The sequence below is a fragment of the Podarcis muralis genome, chromosome 3, assembly GCF_964188315.1.
Source record: "Podarcis muralis chromosome 3, rPodMur119.hap1.1, whole genome shotgun sequence".
NCBI lineage: Eukaryota > Metazoa > Chordata > Lepidosauria > Squamata > Lacertidae > Podarcis > Podarcis muralis.
In genome coordinates, this window is record NC_135657.1 from 19,338,694 (window position 1) to 19,358,016 (window position 19,323).

At 48.5% G+C, this 19,323-nt stretch overlaps 1 protein-coding gene across 4 annotated transcripts in view; it reads left to right on the plus strand.

The window, feature by feature from the left end:
* Positions 1-9,355, plus strand: part of TTBK1 (tau tubulin kinase 1) — a 113,668-nt gene extending 104,313 nt beyond the window's left edge. For all 4 annotated transcript variants that reach the window (XM_077925518.1, XM_028724859.2, XM_028724860.2 and 1 more), the window contains one exon: positions 285-9,355. In XM_077925518.1, coding sequence (XP_077781644.1) covers positions 285-681 — 397 coding nt within the window. In that variant the 3' untranslated portion in view covers positions 682-9,355. The remainder of the gene's footprint in view (positions 1-284) is intronic.
* The last annotated feature ends 9,968 nt before the right edge of the window (positions 9,356-19,323 follow it).

Sequence of the window (19,323 nt, forward strand, 5' to 3'; positions counted from 1 at the left end):
TGGGGTTTGTCTTGGAGGGAGGGTTCCTCAGCTGGTGCCTGCCACCATTCCTCCTCATCCAGCCAGTCCCTGACAGGTAGGGGGACAGGCTTCGTCTCCTGTAGTACTAACCCTGGCAAAATATATGAATCAGGGCTTTTTATATAGCTGTGTGACTGTGTATGTGGACTGCCTGGCTGCCCCTCTCCTGCCACAAGTTTGATGTAGCCAGTAGCGTTAGCTTTGCCATTAAATTCTCTTTGTTTTCTCCCCACCTCCTCTTTCCCTTTGCTCTCCTCCTGCAGGCTTCAGGGGCAAAGACCATCCGGCGACTCCCGGGCGAAAGCAACGCCGACTCCCACCGTACCTCCCTTGCGGAGCAGTCCGAGGAAAACCCCCCGCCCCCCACCTTGGAGTCCCAGCCTCCCCCCGCGAAACCTCAGTGCTTCCCCCAAGAGCCAATCACTGTCCAGAAAAGAAAGCTCATCGCCCTCCCGCCAACATAGGTCAGGTACCACGTTCCCTCCGTGGGTGCAACCTTCTTCCAGGGCTCCCTCCAGAGCTCAGGCAGGTGGGCTGCTGGGAGACGCCCCGGCGTCCCCCAGTGCAACCCGGAAAGGACCGAGAGGGAAAGCCCAAACTCAAATTCCAGCAACCAAAGGAAGGCAAGTATCCCAGGAAGGCAAGGCTACTGCTAGATAATGATCTGCTGCTGCCAAACCATTTTTGACCAACCGACCTACCATCTCGCCAGGCTGGAGAAACCTCTGCGTATGCTATACACTCAAGACGCCGCAGCACAGCCTTACACCGTGTCGGAAATACAAGCATATAGCAGCTAGCTCGACTTCAGTGCTTCACTTAACCCTCAAGCTCATGCTGTCTCAATCCAGCTCTTTAACCTGGCTGGGGCCTCCCCGGCCAGCTCATGCTTGCTTGCTATTGCCCAGCCACCAAGCAGCGACTCAGGCAGCCTGCCCCTGTGCCTGACTCTCCTTCCTCTCACGCCGTCTTTTCCTCCCACACCCCCCTTTCTTGGTTAGCAATACCACCGTCTCCTTCGCGGAGCCCTGACACTTGGGTAGGGGGAGGCGGCTTTTTTTTATAACGCACCGGCCAAAATCAGAGGAGAGCTGAAAGGGCTGCGCCTCACCTGGAAGAAGAGTCTTGGTGTGAACTTCTAAATGGTCAGGTCAACCCAATGCCCTTGCCTCCCTCACCGCCCTACTGCCCTGCCCTTCGCCACCCCACCCTGCCACCCCCGGGCCGTCTTCGGGGCAGCTCCGGCCGTGCTGCCTGTCCACTCTCCCGTAGTATTTTGACCCCGAGCACTGATGGAACAAAAGTCACAACCAGACTCCTCGGTGGCTGCCTTGCCTGCAGTGTCGAGCAAGGGGAATGTATGACTGTAACTGCTAGCCAGAAGGAGAGGGGCTGCGTGTTGCTTCCGGCATATATAGGGCCTCTCTGTTGGCCGGCCTGAGGAGCTCGTTGCTGGCGAAACGATGAGCATGTTAAGGCAGGGGTAGCTCCTCCCCCCCTACAAGCATGCAGCTGCTCCAGTGTCTTGTGAAGGGGAGGGACCTTAGTCCTGATTTGTTCAAGCGATGCACCTGTAAGTTTCCTGTCCACCGGGAGGTTGTATTGTGGGCAAAGGCTTCCCAGAGACCCATTAGCTGGTCTCTTTCTTGGCAGAAATGGTAAAGACAAAACAACCTCTTAGCCCTGAAGTATGATCTGTGGCCATCGCATGGTTCCAGCGCGCAGGGTTTCCTCCGAATTCAAACGCAAGGAATCTATGAATCGGTCACTGCCTCTTGCTCTGGGACTTTGTCTCCGTGCTGGACATGCAGGCGGCCACAGATTTATTTATTTTTGAAATAGGCTTCTTATCCCCAAATGCCCGATACTGGCGGTATCTGCTTGCTTCTGAAGCACAGCTGTGAGACCTTAACTACAGTACCTACTGCTTGGTCCGTGTGACAGCTGGTTTTCGGGGTTGGTGCTTGCTGACAAAACAGTATCTTGACAAACAGTATCGTTTGGGGAGGTCAGTTTCGCAGCATCCTTCTCACCTTGCTCTCCCACGTGGGAGATGATTTCGTTTGCCAGTGGGGTTAGGGAAGGGGCATTCTCTATAGCAGCTTGCCTCTAAGGGCCCAGCTTTTGGGGATGTAGGACAGGAGCACAAAACAACCAGCCAATAACATCCTGCAATTTGCCCAAAAAACCTTGAGAAAGCGAAAGGAGCCTAGCCATGTGGCAACAGCTTTGGGATGAGGTGGGAAACCAGAGGCCCTCCAGATGTTGCTGAACTCCAACTCGACTCATCCCCAACCACTGGCCATGCTGGCTGAGGCTGATGGGAGCTGGAGTCCCAACAACATATGGAGGGCCACAGGTTCTTCATCCCTGGCCTTCAGACTGCATGAAATGGAAGGCCTGAGCTGAGGAATTAATCGGGTGTTAGGTCCCAGTTATCCTTTACCTCTGCAACTAATAGGCAAGGGTGTATGAAGAGCAAAGGGAGCCTGGCCTGCTCACTTACCTATTTGGGCAGATGCTTGCTGAGCTAAATTTCGTAAGCTGACTTCGGGAGAAGAAGATTCCTGGTGCTATACTTTATCTGGGAGATGTGTCCCCGTTGTTCCTTTACCCAGTAGGGATCGGGGACTCAGTGGTCAGAGGCAAATCTTTGGCAGCTATTTTGTCAAGATTGCCCATGCATGTCAACACGCCACTGGAGGGTTGGTGGCTGTCTTTTTTAAAAAAGTATATACCTTATTAAGGAGATGGAATTTGTTCACAGATAAAAGCGCTGTCATCCCTTTGCCAGTTTGTCCAGCAGAGGGAAACCAAGGGCATGCAACAGTCTGATGCTATGACTGTCATTCAAAGAACCATGGGATTTGTGGTCCTGGGAGAGGCCTCAGGTCTGCATCTGAATTCTAGGGAAAGGACGGGAGCCATAAAGACAAACGTATTTGGGACTATAGATGTGGTCTTAGCAAAGGTAACCCAACAGCCCCGATTGGGCTTGCGCAGCTTGGAGAGTTGCGGCATGTATCTTGGAGTACTGGGGATGCAGAGGGGTTTTGAGAGCAAAAGCCACATTTTCCCGGGGTTTATCTCCCATGTTTTCATGCAGTCCCCACTACTACCACTACCCATTCTGTGGTTTCAGGACTCTCTAGTGTGCATGAGATCCCCTCCTTCCTTCCTGTTACAGGTTCTCCAGTATCAGTAGCTTCCCATGCATCTTTCAGGTACAATTTTGAAGTTTTCTGTTTCAACACTGGCAAAAATAAGCACCTATCTTTAAAGCATGCACTCTCCCTGCCCTCCTCATCCCATGTTGACCATCCTCCCATCGCTGTGAGAAGGGCAACTCCTTCTCCCACGTGGATAGCTATTTTGGCATGGCAGGCAGTTCTGTGGAGGTAGGTTGAGACAGCGGTTCCCTATATATCCCTTTTGGAGCACATGCCAACTGCCAAGAGGTCAGGAGCTGAAGGCTCAGTATGTCCCAGAGAATTCACTACAGAGCTGCAGGTACCATCAAGTGACATTGAATTAATGGTGGCTGTTCCATGTAGCCGCTGTGTTTGAAACAGCCGAGCGAACTGGTCTGCAGTGGACCCCTTCTTGCAAAGGCTTCCTTCTTCCCAGGACTGAGCATTCAGAAAGAAATACAGAAGAAGGGGGGGGGGGGAGAGAATCAAACTAAGCGCAGGTTCTGTCATTTTAGAATTGTTTTGTTGTCAATGCCAGCCCAAGACTTCTTGCTGCCTACTGGAGAGCGCCAAATGGTGTCCCACAACCACCACCGCCATGTTGTGGCAAGCACACACACACACACACACACACACACACACACACACACACACACACAGTATTGTCACAGCATTCGGACATCAATTCCTTCTAAATCCTCCTGAAATAACCTGGTTCATTTTGCTGCCCTTTAGTAGGTCAAGCCCAGTGAGACCTGCAGTGTGCATTGTTTTTGAACAATAACCCGGAACGGAGGGATTTGAGTCTCTGTGCCATTCATTTGGGGCAGGTCGTTCATCATGGCTCTCTATTCTGAGTTGGATGCCCTTTGTTTGTTTGTTTGTTTGTTTATTATTTATTCACTGAATTTATATACCACCCTTCATCAAGAGATCCCAGGACGATTCACAGAATGAAATACAAGATAAAACACAAGTAAAGAATTAAACCAAAATCAAAACAATAGCCCCTGCCCGCGTTTTTCTGACACCTTTTTTCTCAGCCCTGCCTTGTGCTTTGTTCTGTCCTTGTCCAGACTTCACATCCTCCTCTCTCCTCCCTCAAGCAAACCACATCATGCATTTCCATTGGGGCAAGTTTCTCCCTTGATGAGCTCCCTGAAGTTTCTGTCCTATTTCCACTTGATCCTGCTCTTAGAATCATAGAATAGAATCATAGAATCATAGAGTTGGAAGAGACCACAAGGGCCATCGAGTCCAACCCCCTGCCAAGCAGGAAACACCATCAGAGCACTCCTGACATATGGTTGTCAAGCCTCTGCTTAAAGACCTCCAAAGAAGGAGACTCCACCACACTCCTTGGCAGCAAATTCCACTGTCGAACAGCTCTTACTGTCAGGAAGTTCTTCCTAATGTTTAGGTGGAATCTTCTTTCTTGTAGTTTGGATCCATTGCTCCGTGTCCGCTTCTCTGGAGCAGCAGAAAACAGCCTTTCTCCCTCCTCTATGTGACATCCTTTTATATATTTGAACATGGCTATCATATCACCCCTTAACCTCCTCTTCTCCAGGCTAAACATGCCCAGCTCCCTTAGCCGTTCCTCATAAGGCATCGTTTCCAGGCCTTTGACCATTTTGGTTGCCCTCCTCTGGACACGTTCCAGTTTGTCAGTGTCCTTCTTGAACTGTGGTGCCCAGAACTGGACACAGTACTCCAGGTGAGGTCTGACCAGAGCAGAATACAGTGGCACTATTACTTCCCTTGATCTAGATGCTATACTCCTATTGATGAGGCCCAGAATTGCATTGGCTTTTTTAGCTGCCGCGTCACACTGTTGGCTCATGTCAAGTTCATGTCTTCCCCAGCATATGTGTCCTCCTGATTCATTTTGTCCATCGGCTTTTCTGGACTACCATCAGCTGACTCGTCGTTTTCCACCTTTCCTCTTTCCCCTTCCATTGCTTAGGAGAGTCTGCTCTTGAACGGTGTTTTTCTTGACTTTTTGACCTGTTTTCACACAACATCTGATGCTCTGGGGTCTTCAGACCGAGGCAAGTTCCAAAGGGCACCCCAGAGACTGTGCCATCATTACTGCTCTCACGTCTGACATGAGGGCAAGCTCTGGGCCAGTGTCAGGGCAGAGCTGTGGGCTGACAGGAGTGTCCCACACACTGGAGACCAGTGGTACAGTACATATCTTGCATGCAGAATGCCCCAGCTTAAACCCTTGGCATCTGTAGTCGAGAAGATCAGGTAGCAGGAGATAGCAAAGACCTATCCCTGAGACCCTGGAGGCCCACTGCCAGTCACAGTGCTAGGCTAGATGGAGAAATAACCTGGCTATGTCCCTCGTGGTCAAAGGGAAATAGGGTGAAGAAAGGAATGTGGAGACCAAGAGGGATAGGCATGGAGGCATGGATGTGTGGATACTTGAAATGCACACAGTGGTCTATTTCTCTGCAATAGCCAGGCGTGATAGCTGGGAACCAACGGCACGGGTTTGCAGAACTTCACATAGCCTGCAGCTTAAGCCTCAGCCTGTAAATGCAAGTCAGAAGCCTTGCAAGGCATCCAAGATGCCTAACTCACTGCATGCCAGTGTCTGCATAGGTCCGTTCAGTCTTTTGATTCTGAAGATCCCACTAACTTGTAGAACAAATCCTTGGAATTTCATCCATGCGGCAAGTTTCCTTTGATTATACACATACCCTTGTGATGAAATGAGTGCATCTATCTCTTCTGCATCTACACTGAGCAGGGCTGAGTGTCTTCTAAGCTGCCAATAAAAGCCGAATTCTGCGACCTGTATAAATTATGCAACTTAAGCACGTTTGCAAGTTTTGGCTTATTTTGCGCACATCATTCTGCCTCTATTAACCCTAGGAATGGTTAAGGCACTGAAGCCCCACCTCTTGACCACTGCAAATCTTTCAGAGCTCTCTGGCTTTGAAGATCATATTAGACGTTGCTCACATGCTTGGACCAGAAGCTTTTCAAAAACCATAGGATGCTACATTTGGTGCCCAATACCAGATTCTCTGGATTTTTGGTGTGTTTGTGCAGGATTGTAGAACACGTAACCCTGCCTTAAACCATCAGGACCGTATCAGTTGAGCGGCACCAATTTGAATCCAAAGATGTCTAGACTGCTCTGTTGCCCTGGGATTATATGGGATGCTTCTGCATAAACTGGGAATCTTATTTGGTCATCTGTTTGGGACTGGGAAAGATTGCCTGTAGCATTATATATGAAGCAGCCCTTAGAACAGGAGTTCCTTTGGCTCTCAACAAATGGTGAAAATTCATCACAATATTTTATTCCTTTGTTGAGATTTGCAAAGCACTTTAGAGACCTTTGACTATCCCACAAAATGTAACTGTCGTCAGCCAAAGGTTATCTCATGATTCAAATTCTTTTCCAGCCTGTTTTATGGCATTCCTCTTCACACCCGCTGCTTCACATCAAACTCTGCATTTATTTTTCTTAGCCCCCAAAGGGAGTATGCCATTACTGGTATTTCTCAGCCCCCCCCCCACTAGCTTGGCAATGCAATTTCCACCCCACCCGCCCCTCACTTTACTTCGTTTCCCTTTTCTGCTTTTGTGTCAAGGGTCAGAGTTGAAATTGGCATCATTTTGAAGGGCCTGGCTGGAACCAAAACAGCACTTTTGGCTTCCAGGTTTGGGTGGCAAGGAGGCATGTGTATGTGGGCAATCCGCACGCAACTTTTGCTCCTTTTCCAACTCCAGTGAGACTCCTCTGTCTCTCCTTCCCACAAGGCTGATAATCTGATAATCTCTGTCTTCTTTTGTACAAGAGCGTGGTCCCATGTAATTTTATCAGGCAATATGAGATGAGCAGGCCTATTGTTGTACCGCTCTTCACTCTGAAATGCAATATTTCAAATATCAGTATGTATATATTTAGCAAGGTTGGAAAGCAAGACAGCTTTCGTCTGCCATCCAAAGAGCATCAGTATTGGGTAAAGAAATGGGTACACGCCATCCATGCCTACCGTAGCAAAAAAGAGAGGACCCTATCAATACCACGAAGGGTTAAGGGATTATTGGTACAAGGGGTTTAGCTGCTTTTCCTTGGGGTTGTGCATCAGTACGCCCTGAATGAACATGCATTAAAGAACAGGGCCCTCATTGAGCCAAATTTGGAAATGGAGACACAGTTTGTTTTCTTGAGAAGGAAGCCAAAGGGAGTAGCACTGATAGTCATCTGTTACGGCAGAGGAAGCTGTGGATTGTCCCTGGTCTAATAGGATTTGTTCCAGGGTTCTAAATAGCTTCTCTATGAAAGCTCTCCAAAATGCCGTGGCAAATATGTCGTCTCTTGGATGCTAGTCAGCGACTGCATACTATGTATATTCATGTTTGATTAAAAGCAAGCCTAAACGCAGGTTCAAAAGAGGACGTCGGTCATTCTTCTTCCTAGGAGTAGAGACTGTTTTGATGCATGTGCTTCATTATCCCCCCCTATCATGAAGCCCACTCATTTTGTGTCCTCCCCAAGACTTTCTTATTACATGGCCCCCATCGCCTTTTGGGCATTTTGACTTTAACTGGTGAACACACCCGATACAAGTCTTTTTGCCCAGTCTCATAGCTTGTGTCAATCTCGTAGCCTGGTCAATCGGATAAATGGTTCTTTGAGCATCGTGGCAGAAAGCACACTCAGTCTTGCTATAGGTTCTGCGCTTCTGGTGCAACGGCACAAGTTAGGGGCAGCAATATGTGTTTTATGTTGAACATAATTGACCTGCATTTCTGGCCCCCTTCCTGATGCTATACTCTATTACTCTTATGATAAACAGCTAATATAAAAACATATCGAGAGACCTGCTGTGATCCTGTTCTCACAGTGGCCAACCTGGGGCCTAGGCAAGGCTCGCAAGTAGGACCTGAGTGTGACAGCAGCACACTCCTTTCTTGCGATTTCTAGCAAATGGTATACAGAGTCATACCAGAAAGGAAACCGGAATATTTATTAGGGTTGGTTTACTAAATGTGCCTGCTATTGACTCAACACTGCTCTCCTCACAAGTTAGCAGTGCTCTCTTATACATTGTTTTTTGTTCATTTGTTTGCTGGTTTAATGAATATATGACCACCCCCTATTGGGGGAGGGAGTCCTCACTCACAAGGTGGCGTTTCATTAAAGCGTTAAAAATGAAACAACTGAACAAACACAATGGAAGCAAAATCAGATCAACAACATAAAGGGGCTCAGCAGTAAGGTCTAGAAAAAAGCTCAGCGAAAAAGGAAAGTCCTTTGGGGACACTCAAAGGTCAGAAGAGAGTGGGCCAATCAGAATTCCCTAGAGAGGGAATTCTGCAAGTATGAGGCCACCACTAAAAAGGCCCTGCCCCAAGGACCCAGGAGCAGTGGAGGCACAGAGGCAAGATTGCCGCTGCAGCACCCTTTATAGAACTACATCTCCCCCACCGTCCCATTTTTCCTACATGCTGTTTACCTAGCACATCCGAGTGACCGGGGGGAGGGAGGGGGCACCTACCTTCTCTTGATGCATATCTTCACCGCAGTCACGACCAATTAGAGGGAAGAAGTGAGTGTATTCTAGTATATAGGAGGGATAGCTTTGGGGAGTGGGGAACGCTTGCACAGATTGCCAGCAGGGCTGGGAGTTGGCAGGAAATCCTTTGGCACAGATTTCGTTTTGAGACATACAAATCTGGGGGCTTCCCTCTCATTTGAGAGGGGTGGAATTCTGTTTTCGAGAGTGTCCTCCGGAAGCCTTGGACTACAATTTCCACCAGCCCCAGGAAACGCTGCTGATGGGAAATGTAGTCCAAAACTCCTGGAGGGCACCAGGTTGGCAAAGGCTGCTTTGCATAGGCAACCTCCCTGTCCTAGTGCCATCTCAGCAGCACCAGGAGTGTAGCAGTCTCTTTGGTGGTATCCATATAACTCTGCCCAGTGTTTGTCATCATCATCTCTAATTTGTAAAGCATCCAAAATGACGACGGGGTTCACCATTTAAAATGAATGGACTTCATAGGGTAGGAAAACATAAGGAAGTGGGAAAGAAGCCAAAGAAGGGATGGCAAATGATTACTAACTGATGCACACCATACATTTGAAGCACATGACTCTATTTCCCACCCACCCACCCACCCAAAAAAATATTCTGGGAATTGTGGTCTCCCTCTGGCACAGCTACAGAGTCCCAGAACCCTTAGGTAAAGGTAAAGGTACCCCTGCCCGTACGGGCCAGTCTTGACAGACTCTAGGGTTGTGCGCTCATCTCACTCTATAGGCCGGGAGCCAGCGCTGTCCGGAGACACTTCCGGGTCACGTGGCCAGCGTGACAAGCTGCATCTGGCGGGCCAGCGCAGCACACGGAACGCCGTTTACCTTCCCGCTAGTAAGCGGTCCCTATTTATCTACTTGCACCCGAAGGTGCTTTCGAACTGCTAGGTTGGCAGGCGCTGGGACCGAATGACGGGAGCGCACCCCGCCACGGGGATTCAAACCGCCGACCTTTCGATCGGCAAGTCCTAGGCGCTGAGGCTTTAACCCACAGCGCCACCCGCGTCCCGCGTCCCAGAACCCTTAACATACTACAATTCCCATAATTCTTTGGGTGAAGCCGTGTGCTTTAAAAGTGCATTGGATGTGCTTCTAAGTGTATGATGTGGTTCTGAACAGCATAAGCTGGAAGGAACTGCTATACAGAGTTTTAAAAAGAAAACAGAGCTTTTAAGGGCCAACCTGCACATGATGCCAGGAGATCTGTGCTGGATTTCCTGCCCCTTGTCCTTTCGAAAACCAACAAAAAATTCCAGGCTTGGAATTTGATTGCAGACCTGACGGTGGGGCACAGCTTTTCCCCTGTGGGCCGTTTCTGCCATTAAAACTTCACGGGGACCTAGGTTTCTCTCCCTTTGGGTTAGGAAACAACTTGTGGGGACTTTGCTTGCAAAAAAACAGCGCACCAGGAAAGTGTTAAGCATCTCCTCCACCAGCACTGTGGGTGCAATCAAATGTGTAGCTCCCCCCCACCTCTTTCATTTATATATATAAAAAACACACCACACCAGGATGTCTGTGTCACACGTAACTTAGCCTCTAAGAGGAAGTGAGAAACAAGTTCCAGAAGCAACCAGAGCAAATTATTGAAAATGGGACGGGATGGGAAGACACCAAGCTTTGTTGCAAGATTAGATTGAGCAAAACAGATTAAGAAGGCGCATGAGGATGAATCTGTGAGAAGGAGCGGGAAACGTGGAGTGACAAAACCAACACCCTCTGCTGGAAGCTGTCAAGGGTCTTCTTGCTGGTTTGTGGAGGCAAGACAACTGTGCTATCTACCCATTTGTCTCTCCACCCCTTGGGCTCTAGCCCAGTAGCAGAACATCTGCTTTGCATGCAGAAGGTCTCAGGTTCAATCCCTAGCATCGCCAGGTAGGACTGGGAGAGACTCCCAGTATGAAACCCTAGAGAGCTGCTGCTGGTCAGGGTAGACTATCCTGAATGAGATGGAGCAGGGGTCAGACTCTGTGCTTCCAATGTTTCTAAGCGAGTCCGTGTGGTGTCTCTACTTGAACTAGGGGTAGCCAACATGGTGCCTCTGCAAAGTTGCTGGACTTCCAACTCCCATAATTCCTCACCATTGGCCATGCTGGCTGGGGCAGGTGGGGTTGCAGTCCCAGCACAATGTTGGCTACCTGGTGGGTGAACCTGGGGTCAAACGTGGCCCTCTGGGCCTCTCTGGATCCTGAGACCTTCCCCATGCCACACATTCTCCAGCCATTCCCTTTCTCTCCAAGACTCGGCCCTCGGTGGCCCTGCTACATACACCTTTCTTGAGTATTTTTGCCTAGCTGGAATGTGCCCCTGAACTCTGATCATGCCTCTTGCAAATGTGGATGGGGGAAATAGGGGTGTGCAAAAACTAGCCTTCCATATAAAGGTAAAAAAAAAAATGTATCTGCTGCTCTGTCTACTTTTGTCTCAGACTCTCATCTGCCTATGAGGTTCTGGATCTGTGCAAGATTTTGGCACTTCCATACAGTGGCGTAGTGTGGGGGGTGCAGGGGGGGGCGGCCGCACTGGGCGCAACATCTGGGGGGGCGGCGCACGCGCACTCGCAGCTCTCTGCCCCTACTAAAATCCACGGGTTAGGGGGCGCAAATTACTTGCCTTGCCCCGGGTGCTGACAACCCACGCTACGCCACTGATTCCAGAGCTCTTCCCTTTTGGCAGGAAAAAGTAGCGTAGGACTGAATATGAATTTAAATGCAAATGGTCTAACATTGTTTCAGGCAGTATATTGCTCCCCCTCCGATTTTATCCTCCTCCGTTGGCAGGCTGTGAACTTGGGGTGTTTACAAGGCAGATGATTCAGGCTGAGCAGGATGGCAATCTGGGGAGGTCAAAGTTGATTTCACACTAATGTATAACCTCATCTCGTCCCCTGCCCCCGCCCCTGTGTGCATTGTGACATCATGTCTCCCTCCCACCAATAGCGTGGTGGGTGGGAGGGGCAACAGAATGGTGTGATGTCATCATGACCCGTGGGAAGGTTGACCAGGAAATTATGGCGGCAGAGCTGGGAGTGGAGCCACCATTTACTGTAACTTCTAAGCTGGGCCCTGGAAACGTATCGAAAGATTGTTCTTATATAATGCGCAGAGGAAGCTGTAAATATGAGGAAAGGGGTTTTTTTGATCAACTAATGCGAAGCAAACTCATTCCCGCACTTGCACTAACGTTGCTGTGTTTGTGATTCTACTATGCACTTCGAGACACAAAACCTTCGTCCGAGAGATCACACTCCCCTCAGTCGCCAGGGCTGGGAAGAACTTGCTGATCTAGGTGGCAGATTTCGTGCAAACAGGGGGGGAGGTGGGAGGGGAGGGGAGGGATCGACAGGGACCATAAAGTGCTTCCTGGGAGATTCTGTGCTTTTTGAAAATTAGATGTTCAATTGGAGCATGGGTGCACCTTTGCCAATCCACACAGGCCAGGCTCAGCTCTTGAGCAGCTGCAAGACGCTCCACCTTGAATTGTCAGCCAAGAGGCGAAAGATGGCATGAATCATCCCTTCCGAAAGATGCAAGAGCAGGATGTGATATGTATGTAACATGTAAAGGGCACTGTGCTGTGCAATGTAACTTGTGTGGCTATTTCTTTGGACTGAAACTGCAACTGTAATGCAGGTATCTTTGCATTGGTAATGGATGCTCAGGCTTGCTTTCTAAACGGCCAGAGTCCTGTCAAGGAGCAGCTGTGTGTTAAGACCGTCTCCCACTCCACCAAGCAGGCTCTTCTGGTCTGGATACAGGACTTCCGTCGTCTGGTATCATGTACTTAAAACATGGCCAGGCTCCAAAGTAAAACAAAACAAAACGAAAAAGCCCCTCTCGGCATATCTCCTTCACATTCTTTTAGGAAAGCAGCTCTAGAATGTTTTACACATTGCAACTAGAATGTACAATTGCAAACAAGGAAATAAAAACAAAAACCTGATTTAAACTGCATGGCACATTTCTCAGCCACCAAAGCCTGGCATGCAATCACAGAGAAGCTATAATCTGTGTACAGATCCACCTGGCATTTTCATAACTCCAGATGATGACTTTAAAATAAAACAAACAAACAAATACGAGGGGATGTCTTGTTTGTATGAGAACCGGCAGTCCTAGTGGCTTTGTTCTTCCAAGGGAACTCTGGGTCGTGCCATTAAAAAGCTCGCCTACCTTTTTGCTGATGTGTATTTCCCTGTTTGCTTAATGAACAGCCAACAAGCGAAGGCCGTCAAAATGGCAGACGGGAGTCACTTCCGGTACTTTCTCAAGGTTGCACCACAGAAGTGCTGGAAGTGGGGTCAGTGCGATCCCTTGTGCTGTCTATCAGAACAAAGCACATTTGGGCATCAGTTCTGGTAAAGGGTTGTAGGGCTCAGAGGGTTGAAGGCCCAGGAGATAACAATGAGACCTACCTTCACAGAGTTGTCTGGATGGGAGACCAGCTGTTCTGCTCTCTTCAGAGGACAAGGAAGATACAGCAGCTGAAAACATGGACAAACCCAATCACTGGCTCTAATTGGAGGGGGTGGGTATGATGGGCAAACTCTTGACTCTTTGGGGCCAAAGTAGACATGATGGCGAATGTGTTATTTGCTGCTGAGAGCAGCCATCTTGTATCTCTGGGAGGGAGGGACTGCATCCCCAGGGAACAACCCCTAACCTCTCTCTGGCCTTGAGTGTGTTTGTCTGGCTGAACAACAACAACAACATATTATTTATACCCTGCCCATCTGGCTGGGCTTCCCCAGCCACTCTGGGCAGCTTCCAACAAAATATTAAAATACAGCAATGCATCAAACATTAGAAGCTTCCCTAAACAGGACTGCCTTCAGATGTCTTCTAAAAGTCTGGTAGTTGTTGTTCTCTTTGACATCTGGTGGGATGTCCACAGGGCGGGTGCCACTACCGAGAAGGCCCTCTGCCTGGTTCCCTGTAACTTGGCTTCTCGCAGTGAGGGAACTGCCAGAAGGCCCTCGGCGCTGGACCTCGGTGTCCGGGTAGAACGATGGGGTGGAGACGCTCCTTCAGATATACTGGTACTCTGATCATGCCTGGATATAGGATAGAGAAGGTTGTGTGGGTGTAATAGAAGCTAGCCTACTGTATGTACAAAGGTGATGTTTGCATTCATTGCCCTGCCCACCTTTGCCTCTGGCCCCACCCAACACAGTCTGCAGTCAGTGCTGAAAAAGGTCCTCCAACGTTCTTGCATCTCCTGTCCAGCAGAAGATACCTGGCAGGGCATCGTTTCGCCCAAGAGGCTACACCCTCATGGTGACCAGCAGCCAATGAACTGCTGCAGCGGAATGGGAGTGTGGAAAGATGGCGTCATGGCTGGGGTTCTTGCTACCAGCCATCTGGACTCTTGCTACCACCACCAGCCACACATTCCTCATGTTCTCTAGTCGGGCTTCAGAAAGAGGAAGAAAATTATGCATGGATCTTTATAGCCCACTGTATCCAATGTTCAAGGGAACTGACGCGGCATAAAAATATTCTAAAAACCCAACACAGTGCCCAAATATGTCTAAAACCAAAAGCATCTAGCTGAAAAGAAAACCCTGAACTATATCATTGCACTTCCAAAATATAATAAGATGCATTTGCATTGCTTAAGTGAGTGTAAAAGGGAGGCTACATTTCCGCACCTATCAAAGAAATTTCTTCCAGAGCCTTGCAACAACTATTAATCCCTTGCAGTGCAATCATAGAATGTAGAATTGGAAGGGACCCTGAGGATCATCTAGTCCAGCCCCTGCAATGCAAGAATATGCAGCTGTCCCATATGGGGATCAAACCTGCAACCTTGGCGTTATCGGCACCATGCTCTAGCCAACTGAGCTATCCACTCAGAAGCAAGTCCAATGTAGTCCAATGGAATTTACTCTCAGGTTAACAGTTCGTTTCCAGGCCCAGCTGAAGGTGCCTAAATGACTCACGCCCCAAATACTTGAAAGACCGCCTCCTTCCCTACAGACCTTCTCCACCCTCAGAAGCTCAGGGGGTTCTGGCCTGGGAGAGGGTATCTCCTAAGTGGTCCTAAGAATGCCCTCCCCATAAAGATGCATCTGACACCTTCATTTTACAAGTGTAAATAAAGGTAAAGGACCCCTGGATGGTTAAGTCCAGTCAAAGGCGACTGTGGGGTTGCAGCACTATACAGGTGTAAAATGAAGGTGTCAGATCTCTAAGATTCAGGCAGATGGCTAGGACATCTCAGAAGGGCCCTTGCACAAATGCACATGTGTGCAACGGTAGTGTGCTGGTCCCATGGGCTACCTGAGAGGAGGAGGAGGAGTTTGAGGAGTTTGGATTTGATATCCCGCTTTATCACTACCCTAGGGAGTCTCAAAGCGGCTAACATTCTCCTTTCTCTTCCTCCCCCACAACAAACACTCTGTGAGGTGAGTGGGGCTGAGAGACTTCAGAGAAGTGTGACTGGCCCAAGGTCACCCAGCAGCTGCATGTGGAGGAGCGGAGACATGAACCCGGTTCCCCAGATTATGAGCCTATTGCTCTTAACCACGCGAGGTCCAAGTCCGGTCGAGGTCCAAGTCTGGTCAGTGGTCAGAAGTGCAACGTGGAGGCAGTCTGTAGTAGCTGAAGCTGGGTGCAGGGCAGGGAGTCAGGTGAAGTCAGGAACAGGCATGCAAGCAGGGAGCCAGGGCGGGTCAGGAGTTCAGGCAGGAAAGCAGGACATGGTTCAGGCAGGAACTAGCAACCAAGAATGTTGCTCCCACAACCTGGGAGTGGGGCTGGCCAGCTTTTATCTGCCCCGAGGCATAGGGCGGCCCCGATCCTCCAGTGACTCGCCTCTCCTGGCCTGGAGGCGAGCACTCCTCCTGCGGGAACTTAGTTCCCTCCACCTCTCTGCCCTGAGCCTCTATAGCTCAGGAGAGGCTGGAGGGTTACCGGACCCAGAGGCAACCTCAGCTTCTCCTGACGGGGCTGAGAGTGGACCACCTGCAGGCAATGGGTCCTCCATCACTTCAGGAGCCAGAGCAGACTCAGCTGGTGCCTGCACCTGAGGATCCAGCACAGGTGAGGACCCTTCAGGCTCATGCCCCAGCCCCGGCTCAGCTGGTTCTGGAGGCGGGGAGTCCTGTGCAGGCTGGGATCCCTCAGGTTCAGCATCCGAGTCCGAATCCCTGGCCATCACAGGTAGAGGCCTGGCTGGAAGGCTTAAAGCCCACCGCGGCTACATGGGAGAGGGTTTGAATAAAAGGAAGTACAAATGGGCCCCGCCCCATAGCTTGACCAATCAAGGCTAAGAGCAGCTAGGTGGAGTCATAGATCTAATAAATAAATATGTAGACTTGCACAGGCTGGCCAGCTTCCGTTTTGACTTGAAATGTTCGTTTTGGGCTTCTCAGAAGTACATAAAGCCAAGAAGCAGGCAGGAGGAGGAGTGGCCTGCAATGGCACCCACCTCAGAGGTGCAGGAACTGTGCTCCGGCTGAAAGAAAGAAAAGAAAAGAAAGCACTGGCTACAGCCCAGAGGTTGGTTTGAAGGTCATTTATCACTAGCCCTGAACAAATAACCAATGGGAAAATGATGTCTCAGTGAGAAAATCCGATTGACTGAATTGTTTCATTCCAGGAATGCATCAAAGCCACACACTAGACTTGCCAACTGCTGCTGCTTCTAGTAGCACATGCGGGAGTCATGCGCCCATCATGCTCGAGTTAGCCATGCTCGTGGCACTGATGTGAAATTTCACATTTCCGCCAATTCTGGACTCCAAGTCGGGGGAAACGCTGCAAGAAATGTTGCTGGGGGGGGGGGGAACTTCAACGAAATTATCTGCAGGTCACATGGCGAGATTTAATTCAGGAGGGCGTACCATTACCGATGTGTGACAGGCCCAGTTGAATGAATAGCTGGTTCTTCACCTGTCAGAAGTATGTGCCTGAGATTTAGGTGGTCCAGTTTCAGTTTGAAATAGCTAATATGGGTGAGGTTCTGAGGCACTTGAAGAGGGGAAGTTCTGGCACTAGTGAACAGCTGGACCTTCAGCATTCACTAGTGCAGACTTTTTGGAGGAACAAATTGCCTCAAGTGTGATTTGCTTTGATTCGTCACTCCTCAAAAGATCTGAACTGCTAGTCCTGGGTTCAAAGTCACTGGAACGTTAGTCTCAAGACGCTTCCCTCAGGATAGAAAATCTGCCACCTGTGCCACTTATATACTTATTTCCCCCCATAAAATTTATATATTGCTTGATTGTAGAAAATCTCAAAGCAGTCACTGTAGAGGGGGCTAAGTTACAACAACTCATTGAGCTGTTGGGCTGTATATCTTCCTTGTGGGGTCTACAACCCCTCAAGACCCCTCAAGTGAGTTTTGATGGATGGTGAGACATTTGGGTTAGTGTGTTGTTTCGGAAGGTGTGAAATAGAGAGATTCCGATTGGGTGGTATTCAGGTAAGCTTTACTCAGAGTAGACCCCATTGAAATCAATGGACCTAACTTTGTCATGTTCCTTCATTTTGATGGGTCTACTCTGAACAATACCATCCATTAAATATGAATCAAACTGGATTCCCCCACCATCCCTACAGGCAGTCCCATTTTCGACACCGAAGGTAACTTGAAAGTTATTATTATTAAATGCATTTATATCCTGCTTTTCTCCCAAACTCGGGTCCAAGGTGGCTTACAACTTTGTTATAAAATTCAGAATAATAAAACAAACCAGTTAAATAACAAATAGTAATAAATTAATTGATAAATTAATAAATTAATAAATTAAGTATTTGTTAATAACTTTGTTAATAAATTAACAAATAGTTAAAATACATTGAAACACATTTCGAACCAGTATTACCGTTTGCCCTGGCAATAGTCCAGTGCTCAGCTTTGACTATGCCTTAGTTTTCTGAATAAGAAAGTTTTAGCCTGTTGGTGGAAGGATAACTCCCAATGATATGGACGTATGATCATCTATTCTCCAGGCTGATTTATAACATAGTTTACGTTTCTAATACATTCACCAGATTCTAAAGAGAAGAATGCTTTAAATAAGGTAGACACCTAAATATGGCTGACCTGTTTCGGGAAGCTTTTAATGATTGAGATTTCGTTGTGCTTCTTTATATTTCGTTGGAAGCTGCCCAGAGTGGCTGGGGTACAAGAAATGAATTAAAAATAATAAAAAAAGGTTTGCAAACAGCCACTCTCCTGGTCCCTGATGGCAAGCATGAATCAATTCTGGGTGATGAGATGCAGAAGGGTCTCTCTATATGAAGAGACTAGAGTTCATTCCCTGCTTTTTCCTGTACAGTACCGGTATTTTAAATAGGCTAACGATGCTTCATCCGTTCTAGTATATACTAATGCCAGCTTCAAACTTTCCATACATGTCCTTATGTAGCAAAACCCACTAGGGCACAAGCAAGGAAACCTGGCAGACTCTGAGGTATGCCCATGGGGTTTTTTATTTTTAAAAGTGGGTGGAAATACCAGTGAGAACATGGGGTGCTGACTGACTATTGGGAGGCGAGGAGGAAAACTGCAGGGATATGATGGAGTGGGTGGAACTCTGGTTGGGGAAAAGAAACAGGGAATGACTCAACAACACTTTGTTGCAGTTCCTTCTTTCACATTAACAATGTTTGTCTCTGAGAGAAGGCTGGCTTTTATTTAATTAGGAAAAACACACACATATAGACTGCTTAATCCACATGATCCAGAAGCTGTCTGTGGACAAACGCTGGCTCCCTCGGCCTATAGAGCGAGATGACAGTGTGACGCGGCAGCTAAAAAAGCCAATGCAATTCTGGGCTGCATCAATAGGAGTATAGCATCTAGATCAAGGGAAGTAATAGTGCCACTGTATTCTGCTCTGGTCAGACCTCACCTGGAGTACTGTGTCCAGTTCTGGGCACCACAGTTCAAGAAGGACACTGACAAACTGGAACGTGTCCAGAGGAGGGCAACCAAAATGGTCAAAGGCCTGGAAACGATGCCTTATGAGGAACGGCTAAGGGAGCTGGGCATGTTTAGCCTGGAGAAGAGGAGGTTAAGGGGTGATATGATAGCCATGTTCAAATATATAAAAGGATGTCACATAGAGGAGGGAGAAAGGTTGTTTTCTGCTGCTCCAGAGAAGCGGACACGGAGCAATGGATCCAAACTACAAGAAAGAAGATTCCACCTAAACATTAGGAAGAACTTCCTGACAGTAAGAGCTGTTCGACAGTGGAATTTGCTGCCAAGGAGTGTGGTGGAGTCTCCTTCTTTGGAGGTCTTTAAGCAGAGGCTTGACAACCATATGTCAGAAGTGCTCTGATGGTGTTTCCTGCTTGGCAGGGGGTTGGACTCGATGGCCCTTGTGGTCTATTCCAACTCTATGATTCTATGAGCGCCACAACCCCAGAATCGTCTGTGACTGGATGTAACCGTCAGGGGTACCTTTACCTTTACGAACTAGTAACAACAACAACAACAACAACAGCTGCCCATGCCCATGCCATCTGAACACTTTTGCTCTCTTACTGTTTCTTCTTGGGCGATCACTCACAGCCAAGTAAGATTGTCTTCCATAAA